Below are 11,044 nucleotides of genomic sequence, written 5' to 3'. Positions count from 1 at the left end.
AAGTCAGTCAGTCAGTTATAACGTAGGATCGGGTACATATATTCATTTGTCCAAGTTGCTACATCTCATTAGCACAACAAAATAAACACCGAATTCATAGAAGTGGTTACTTCAATGATAGTAATATATAAAAGAAAGTTATGTATAAGGATATAGTACAGAAAGAAATAATTAGTTTTTTTCTAAAGTAGCTGGAAGATATTCAAATCAGTTAGATGTTTTTCCCCTCAATTGTTTCAATATTCTATCTTATTATTTTTCTTCGGATATTAATTATAGAATTGATAAATATTTGAACTTGAAATTGGATTAATTTCATTTAATTGATTTGTTTCATGAATACTTTGCGGTAGAACATAATGCGTCAACATTGAATTTCGATAATTTCCATGGTTAGTTTGTTTATCATTTATAATATTCGATGATGATGAAGGTGATGATGATACTATTGTTGTCCTTGAAGAGTCTGTTAAAATTGTGTCTGATATAGTAGAGAATTTGCCTAAATTTGTATATCGTTCTGATAATGTTGGGTTAGTCATTGTATTAGTTGGAATAGAATTCTTTGACATAATATGTACTAATGATTTTGATTCATTAAAATTTGTAGCATTACATACATTTGTATTCATTTTTACGGCAGCAGCTGCGGCCATCATAGCTGCAGTCGGTAGAAATGAAAAATTATTTGTACTACCAGGTATCATAAGTACAGGTTCATTTATCTGGTGTTGAAATGATTGTGGATGTGTATGACGCATATGTTGACGATATGGATGATACTGAATCAATGATTTGTTTATAGATAATGGTTCTTCTAATTTGAAATTTTGTCCATTTACTTTACGATGGTTGGTACTATCAAAAAATAATTCATTTGATTGTGATGAATTCATTAATTGTAAGTAATCATATTTCTTTGTAGATAGTGAATTTAATACCGAAGGTATTGTGGATGGAGGTGATGATGAAAAATTACGATTGGTATTCATACAATCTATGGATTCAGTAATTTCATTTGTATTAAAATAGGTTTCGTTTTTTACAATAAAAGGATGAATAAAATTATCGAAATGTATACTGTCAGTTAGTTCTGAATCATGTATATTACTTATATTAGTAGTATTATGATCAGAATTGATTACTTGTTGCAAAGAATGTTTATTTTCATTTGTAAATGACGTTTTCATATAATCTTTGGTATCTTTCAATGTTTTCAAAGAACTATTTATGTCATCAAATAAAAATTGTTTTGAATGAAGTTTGATTTCGTCATCCATACGTGTGTTCATTTTTATTGAAGGAAAATCATCTATGTACTGATTTGAATTCATAGGCTTGTTTATAGATGGCCAATTAGGCATACTTGTCAATCCTGTCACTGATGTTGTTCCTATCGATGACAGTGTTCCTGATGAAAATAACGTCGATTCAAGACAACTACTGTTAGTGACGGTATTTTCAGTAGTGAGTGATACATCCAATGGTCGTAAACTTGTATTTTGTAAGTGATTTGAATAACTTAATAGCGGATTAACTGTATGATTGATTGTTTCATTAGATAAAAATGAATTTGATGAAGAAGCAAAAGAAGGATAATTATTAGAATCTTTTTTCGTATTGAAACCAAGTAGATTTGTTGAATTGATTCCATGAATTACTGATGAATAGGTATTCAACATGTTTGATGCGGCAAAGGCTGCTGCACTGAAATCTGTAGATTGTAAATTATTATTATTATCATTACTATTATTATCAATATTATTGAAATTTGTTATCCATGTTGAATGAGGTAAACGTACCGGTAATCCCATGTGTAAATTTGTTTCATTCTGTGACATACAATATGGTGTAGAGTAGATTGACACATTATTAGTAGTATTAGTATTATTACTGCCATTGCTGATAGATTTAAGCGGATATGTACCTGGCAAGCCAACATGATAACTATGAAACTCATCTGTATCACTCCGATTATCATTTGGAAAATCAGCAAAATGTTGATTTAGAGAATTCGGGCTATTTCTATTTATCAAGCTTGGTAATACATTATCACATGGTAAGCTAGATACAAATGGACAAGGATTACGCGAATTATTCGTGGAAGAATTTTGAAAATATGATCCTTGTGGTTGTGAAAATGTTAAAATTGTATTAGACAATTGATTTTGTCGTACTGATGGAAAACTATGTCCAGTTGTCCCATATATTGGATGGTTGACGAGTCCATTCGGTGGATGCCCAACTCCAGAACGAATTAATGGCACAAAAGGATTAGTTATGGTTCCACGTAATACAACATCTAGGTGTCTTTCACGTTTTCGCCATTTCGCTCTACGATTTTTAAACCACACCTTTAGTAAGGGATTGAAATTCAAGAAACACTTTAATTGAAGGTATCAATGCAGATTATGCTAAAAAATAGTATAACAATTTATTTTTACAAAAGCTTTTCAGGTTGTAAAATTGATATTTCTCCATTTAGAAACGTATTAGCTCATTTATAATCAGAATTAAATGGAATCTAATACATGCTTACCTTGTTACTTCAAACACAAAACTTAAATTGTGACACGTGGTATTGTAGTTATGAGTTATAAGAGGATTTCATAAAATCGGTTTCTTGTCCCCGTAGAAGGATTTACAAGATCAATGAAATAACCATTCATAACTAGTTGATGGAGGTGATAAATCTGACTTTTAAATTGATTGAAAGTTGAGTTTATTAAAAAGCATTTGTGGCTTATAGTTTCATGAATTTAAAAAGATTTCCTTTAAAAAACTGATAAATATCGAAATGGCTGTAAAGCTATGGAAAGTCAGTTATGAATCTGCGATAGTTAGCATTTGCGACAGTAAATTTATGTCAAAATTTGGTTTGAATATTGAACAACCAAGAAGAAATTGCTGTTAGTTATGGGACAGTAAATTCCAGTCTCTGATAATTTAATGGAATAGTTATAAATAAAATAGGATGTAAATCTTGAAAATCTGGCGTTTGAATGGATATTGTCGGAGAGTTTCATAGTAGGACGAAAAACAGGTGCAATGTACTCTCCAGTAGTCTTCTAGTTTTTATTGGATTCATAATGTAAATTATTTTAACAATTAAGAGAAAGAGTTTTTTGTGGATACTATAGTAATTTCAAAAGTTGGGATCATGAGTCAATTAAAGCTAGACCACTATGAAAAACCCGGAAGCACTAGACGGTCGTTTTGCCTTATTGTGGGGCTCCTCAGCAGTGCGCATCCACGATCCTGCCCCGCAAGATTCGAACCCGGGACCTATCGAGTTTACGCGCGAACGATTGACCTCTAGTCCACTGAACTGGCCGGTATCTAATGGTCTTAATGTCTAACTCTAACTAGTCCACGAAATGGTGTAACACATCCATCGTTGTCTTTAGTGAGGTATTATCTCACAACAGACCCGGTTGAACTCCACTAGTCACTGCTTCTCACTAGAACTTCAGGAAATACCTCTTGAAGCCAGTCACTAGTGAGCAGATGATTATTATCAGAAGGGGTTTTATGGATATTACAATTTCAGTAGTTGAGGTCATGAGCCGATTGAATCTAGACCACCACGAAAAACCGAGAAGCACTAGATGACCATTTCATCCTATTTTTGGACTACTCAGTAGTGCACATCCACGATAGATCTTGGGTGCAAATCTCGCTAAGGCTGGGATCATGAATGTGCACTACTGTGGAGTCCCACAACAGGATGAAACAGCCATCCAATGCTTCCAGGTTTACCATAGTGGTCTAGATTCAATTGACTCATGATCTCCACTATTGAAATGCAAAAGAAAATTTATACTTTATCCACATAAATTAATACATTTACCTAACGTTTAATAACAGAAATGATCAATTTCAAAATAATGACTAATTATTCCTTTTAATTAATTTTATTGTTCTTTTCTTGTGTTTTTTTTCTTAGAGAAAAACAAAAAGAAAAAAAAACGAAGGTAGATTATTAATTCTCTAGAGAAGTTTTCATTTATTTGCCCCATTTACTCAACAACAATCAAAATTATTTCTTGTATGGTATAGACTATATTATCATGAAATTTGAAAAACAACAAACAATTCGGGTTATTTTTTTTAAAAAAAGGAGGAATTTTTTTTAGGTATATGTATATACATAAATAGTTTTTATCTAATAGGTAAATGGAAAGATGTCAAAAATAAACAGATTGTGAAAACTCATGTTATAACAGTAATGATAATAATAATAATAATAATAATAATAGTGTCAGACTAATTGATGTCGTTTTACAAATAATAAGATTATACCCTATATATATAGGAGGAAGTTATGTCATAATTTTGACATGACTTATTTTTATTTCTAAGGATTAGTATTCTTATTTGTTTTGATTAATGAGCTGCCTGTTTAAAGAACAGTGAATGATGTGTTTTAAATAATAATAATAATAAGATTATTAATAATAATACTAATAATAATAGACTGATATTAACATGATTACATAAATCAAATGACCTTGCTTCATAGAAGAACTAAATATGATTTTATTCTTGATTTCATCTGGTCTCATCAGTGATTTCTAACAATTATTAAATATCAATATGGGGTTGTGGAGATTAATATCAGAAGGGGTTTTGTGGAGATTGTAGTAATTTAAATAGTTGAGATCATGAGTTAATTGAAGCTAGACTGATAGGTCCTGGGTTCGAATCCTGCTAGGCGGGGTCGTGGATGCGCACTTCTGAGGAGTCCTACAATAGGACGAAACGGTCGTTCAGTGCTTTCAGGTTTTCCATGGTGGTCTAGCTTCAATTGACTCATGATCTCAACTGTTTAAGTTGTGAAGATTGTTGAGTTTTTGATTCAGATCACGAATAGATCGATTTAAGATTACTATTGAAAACCCGAAAGCATTGGATGGCTGTTTCGCCCTAGTGTGGGACTCCTCAGCTTCTAGTGAGAAGCCGTGACCAATGAAATTAATCTGTCAGATAGAGACAGGTATCTACGTCAGACAATGGAAGATGGTCGCGCAATTTCGTGGATTGCTTGAAGTTAGATATTAACATCATTGGATGCCAGCTCAGGGGCCTAGAGGTTAAGAGATCACGCGCGAAACCGGTGATCGTGGGCTCGAATTCCGCGCACGGGTTCATGGATGTGCACTGTTGAGGAGTCTCATACTAGAACCAAACGGCCGTTCAGTGCTTCCAGGTTTCCGACGGTGGTCTAATATTGGTCAACTCATGAAATGAATAAAAAAATTATTAGGTAATAATGGTGGGAGGGTTATAAATTAAATTTGACAGTCGGATGGTTAATTTGATTGGTTCATGTCTAACTTACAGAGATATTTACCCTTCAATTGCACATATCTATTCAATGACTTTAAATCATGTTTACATACCAAAATGTTCCATGTTCATATTGGAAATGGAGTTTTAAACCATTACCATGAGTAATTGTAACTTGCTTATATTTAAAGCAGTAGCCACAGTTCAATACAAAACCATGGTCTTACAAAATACATCACTGATATATTACTAAGATTTATTTAAAACCAGCTGATAAACATTCATGAATTTCATAATTTGCCACTGTCAATTATTTCAAGAAATCGTCAGCATCATAAGATAATTATTGAGTGAGCTCTGTTTAAGTTCCTGGGTATGTCATCAATTGTCTAGTTTCAAAGTAATTTAAGTGAGAAACCTTTCAGGAAAATAATATTTTCTTGAGAAAACTATTTATGAAAATTACCTTACAGTCGTATTAAATGCATAAATAACAAGTCGGTTAATGAATGCTACTTGGTATACGGTTAATTTGAGATTTTTTGAAGAATATTAACTCCCTGAAGAATACTGATATGTCGGGTTGGTAAGTATTAGCCAGCATAGAAACTAGATCATGAAGCTCCTGGTGACTGTCATTAACTGCTTATAATCAGACGGTTATGCTTAACCCCTTTGTCTAGTAAGTATATTGAAACTTGATCGATAGAGTTTGATCAACATGTCATAAGCCACTATTAAATAATTAATTAGTCAAGTTATTCAAACACGTTGATTCTAATATCTTATTCTTGTTTTAGAGATTTAGTAGGATTCTTTTGAACACAAGTGGAATACTTCAATGTCATGTAACTTTAATTAGATTTTAGAACAAGTTTCTTATTTTTAGGTGATTAAAACTGTGAAGTTTTGAAGAGGTTGATTAATTGAAATTACGAAATATTTTATTGTCATTTTTGTTTACTTCTTTACATTTGTAACATGTTACAAAGTGTCTATAGCCAGTATAGTTATTCTTGTAGGTATGATTAAACTTTAGTGGCTCTATTCATAAAACTATTTATGTTTACATTTTATTCCGGAATAATACGAGTCTGTGATATTTTTTTCATTGGTATCAAATAATTTGATTTCTAATTTGTTTTCCATCATATATACTACTAATAATTCATATTATAGGAAGAATAATCTCCAAAAGGATATATGACATTTATAGCTTTTTAGTATTGTCTTTTAGCATAATTTATATACTGAACATTTTCATAACTCTCTCACTCTCTCTTTCCCTCCCCCTATTCTGTGTATAAGTTTTCTTCCCGTGGAAACTTTATTCTACCTAAAAAATTTTCAATCTTAATAATGAAGAGACTTTTATTACAAAAAAAATAACACACTTTAATTTGACTTTTCACAAATTTTATGAGTAATTTTACCACAGAAAGCTATAAATAAATGAAAATTTAAAACGGATATTATGAAATTGATGACTGTCTTCTTATTGAGTAATAAATACATACCTCAAATAGTATAGATTACATGGATTTCGTTTTACCAACAATTTACTACTATTAATGTTCATTTAACCTATTGGTTTATTTATTTATTTTTTTAAAATGCATATAACTAGGACTTTTACTTCAATATTAAAATGAAGATTTAATCGTAAATGTTGGAGGGGGGGGATTGTTTCTGAATCATTTAGAAGTTGAGATTTATGAGAAAGAAAAAGAAAGATTGATTTGAGTTTATAAGGAATAAATTTTAAAGAATTACAATAATATGGTTTTAATATTTAATGTATCATATATATATATAGGATATAATTGAAATTAGAAAAAAGTTATTTATATTTATCAGTATAAGGTTGTAGAGATTGTTGAGTTTTGATTGAAATCATGAATCGACCAATGTTAGACCATCATCGAAAACCTGGAAGCACTGGACAGCCTTTTTCATCCTAGTATGGGACTATTCAACAGTGTTCATCCACAATCCCTTGCATCGGATTCGAACTCATGACCTTTGATTTCGCGCATGAATGTTTAATCTCTAGACTACTTAATGGGCATCCGACGGTATTAATGTCTAACTTCATATTTAGTTGAAATATTACATAATTGGTTTCTCGTAAATAACCCATTTAATATATCATAAATGAAACTATATAGTAACTTGGAGTGAAATGTCTTTAAGGTATGTCTTATCCTGCAAATTAGCTTCATTTTTTTCTTTTAATTGATATCATTTTCAATGTATCACTGTATTATGGCTGTGTCAAGTAATGTACCACAATTCAACTAAGTTATAACTATGTGCTTAAGAGTGTAAATTGAATTTAATGTTGTCTCAACTTGAGAAGTGATATTAATGTCAAGAAAGACAAAGGTCAACTAAGCCTTAGGCAAATTGATATATTAGAAGGTTGACAGGTATTTATCAAAATATCACATTCATTTTGATCGAATACTTAGTTTGGAAAATGAGACAATTTTCTAAATCATAAAGGGAGTTTTGTGGAGAGTATAGTAATTTAATAGTCGAATTCATAAGTCGATTAAAGCTAGACCACCATAAAAAACCTGGAAGCACTGGACGACCGTCTCGTCCTAGTATAAGACTCCTCAACAATGTGCACCCACAATGCCCTCAAATGTCCTGGTATGGCTAAGAGTTGGGGGAGTCCGCTCTCCCTCTCCAAGTGCTCTCACATGGCCACGTGTATACACCACTACCAGGGAAGTTCTACTCACTGCCTTCTCGTGGCGAGGGTGTTGTTTACGAAATTGAGAGGACAAAAAGCGAATGTGCGGTGATCTAACTGAGTTGGCGGATACTGAGAGTCTAGCTAGAGGAGTTGAAAAACTCTGGTTCCAAACCAGTGGTGCACATGGGCTCCAGTATCCTGAGGGAACAAATGGCATGTGAACCAATTGTTGGTCACCGGATACTGTGGGATCGCATCTCCTGACGTTGCTTCACTGCCTTGTAGATCAGACCTTTCGGTAGAAGGCTTGGGGTGTGACCCCCTAAGAAAAACGCCTGCTTCAGTCTGGGCATCCAGTCGGTATCACAGCTCACACACAACTCAAGTGACTTGTGTGGCGCATATATGTTCGTTGACCCTTTGTATCAATATTTATGTGTTCAAGTAAGTAAATAATGCATCTACGATCACTTTAGATCACTGGACCGGCATCCGACGGTGCTAATGTCTAACTTTTTATGGTTCATTTTTATTTAGCTAAAACTTCATATAGAAATAGACGGCTGCATGCTTGAATATCTGGGTTACCTGTTCCTGCCATCTAGACATTTCAACAAGTCATCTGTTTTTTGCTTGTTTTAACACATCATTATGTCCATTAATCGCATAACCTATTCAGGTGTGTCTATGAAAAGTTTGAGACCTTTCGCTGCACAAGTTGCAAAGAAGTACAATCAAAAATATTGTGGTTGCTGGCAATGTGCATTGAAATGAATGAGCATTATTTAGATGTCGATTCCTGAACTGCTAACATCTAACTGGGAATCACTCAATATTTATCGTCAGAATCGATCATGAAATAAGAATGGGAAGCTTGTTGAAATACTTTGTGCTGAGAATTATATGTTGTCCCAAGAAAATATGATATTGAATGAAGCGATTAATAATAGTTATAATATATATATATATATATATATATATATATATATATATATATACGGATGAGGTGCGTACACATTAGTCCGATTTTGAAAATGTAGCTTTCTAAATATCCTTACTGTCTTCACTTGCATAACGGTTGGTTCAGGCGTTTAGGAAGCATGTGCATATTGTGATCAGATTAGACTAGATGATTCTAATATAAAAACCTGACATCTTATAGTAATAAACGGTCGACATTTTAATTTTATAGGTAACGCTTATTTACTCCATTTTTAAAGTGCCCAGATTTCTGATAAATGATGAATGGATTAAGGTACTATGATACACAGTTTATTAACGTAATAAAATATATCAACCTCAATTTCTCTTACAGTTTACGTCTAACTACTTAATTGTCATATTAAATCTTAGACAACTATCATTTAACTAATGACATGAATACCAGACCCTTTAATTAGAGAGAAAAAATAAAATATACAAATATTTTGAACTAATTAACTATTCATATCAGATGGGTTTTGCGGATATTATAGTAATTTCAATGGTTAAGATCATGAGCCAGTTGAAGCTAGACCACCATGGAAAATCTGGAAGCACTGGACGGCCGTTTCATTCTATTGTGGGACTCCTCAGCAGTGCGCATCCACGATCCCGCCCCCTGCGAGATTCGAGTTCAAAACCTACTGGTTTCGTGCGCGGGCACTTAACCATTAGACCACTGAGCTGGCCAGCATCCAAAGGTGTTAATGTCTAACTCCAACTAATCCACGAAATCGAGAGACACATCCACCTTTGTCATCAGTGACTTACTATCTCACAACAGGTTTTCCATGGTGGTCTAGCTTCAACTGACTCATGATCTTAACCATTGAAATTAATTAACAATTCATTTATTTTAACCAAATAAATAACTTACTCTTACACGACCTTCTGATAAATCTGTCCATGTAGCTATTTCTTCACGTAAATTCATATCAGGATAACGATTTCTAGCAAATGTTGCTTCTAATTCTTGTAATTGTTGACTAGTAAAATGTGTTCGTTGACGTCGTTGACGTTTATTTAATTGTGAACGACAATTATACTTTTTATTTATTAAAGAATTATTTATATTTGAATCATAAACTTCAAAATTTGATTTAATATGTTCAGTAAAATTTTTGATTGATGATTGATTTTTTGATTTTGATAAATTATTAGAAATTATCCCATTATATTGTGAATGATTTGAATGTATCATAGAAGAAGTTGTTGATATCGATATATTAGTAAGAGGATTCATAAAATTATTAGAAGAAAATATATTGTTACTAAGAGTACACAAATGATTGGAGTGATCATGTTTATTATGTATGTTATTATTATTATTATTATTATCGATTATTTTTTGATGTATGGTCTCTTTTTTAGAATTAAAAGATTTCGGACTACGTTCCATTAATTCAGTTTGATAATTCATTAATAAGTCGGGTGGTAATGACTTCTTAATACTACCATTATTATCATTATTATTATTATTGTTTAATTTAATTGGTGTTAATTGAGTATTCAAATCCATTGTGTAAGACGTACCAAATCTTTCAAAATCATGTTTAAATGAATTTTTATTTATGGGATAAATTTGATCTGAATTAGAATAATTTCCAAAATTATGATCATTGTTTATTCCATTTTTATGTAATTTACATAAATCAGTTGTATTTTGATCATGAATATTAGTATTCATAATAGTAGTAGTATTAGTAGTAGTAGTAGTAGTATTTATTGAATGTAACATACTATTTGATATAATAAGATCTGATGTATGTGGAATGTACATTGAGTTTAATAACTGGAAAACAAACATTTTAATATATTTTATTATTCATAGGAAATATGCTTTATTTTCTTTTTTAAAAATTAAGATTTATGAAGATTATTTTCATTACCTTTCATATGATGATTTCCATCACAAATGAACATCAACAGAAGAGAAGTAAAAAAGAGAGCACTTGTTTCATTGATAGTTAGAATATCATATGGAATCAAACCTAGAATGTTCAAATCTCTTGATATGCAGTGCTAAATAATCATACACTACAATTTAAAAGGCATTCAATGTTTCCCCAT

At 31.8% G+C, this 11,044-nt stretch overlaps 1 protein-coding gene across 1 annotated transcript; it reads right to left on the bottom strand.

Moving 5' to 3' along the window:
• Positions 1 to 269: 269 nt before the first annotated feature.
• Positions 270 to 10,754, bottom strand: PITX2 (Pituitary homeobox 2; the record flags this gene model as incomplete). Its single annotated transcript, XM_035733445.1, has 2 exons — positions 270 to 2,354; positions 9,852 to 10,754. 2 exons carry the CDS (start codon positions 10,752 to 10,754, stop codon positions 270 to 272), a joined length of 2,988 nt encoding a protein of 995 aa, XP_035587127.1.
• Positions 10,755 to 11,044: the final 290 nt, after the last annotated feature.

The sequence above is a fragment of the Schistosoma haematobium genome, chromosome ZW (genome assembly GCF_000699445.3).
Source record: "Schistosoma haematobium chromosome ZW, whole genome shotgun sequence".
Classification (NCBI taxonomy): Eukaryota; Metazoa; Platyhelminthes; class Trematoda; order Strigeidida; family Schistosomatidae; genus Schistosoma; species Schistosoma haematobium.
This window is presented reverse-complemented; position numbering and strand designations above follow the sequence as displayed.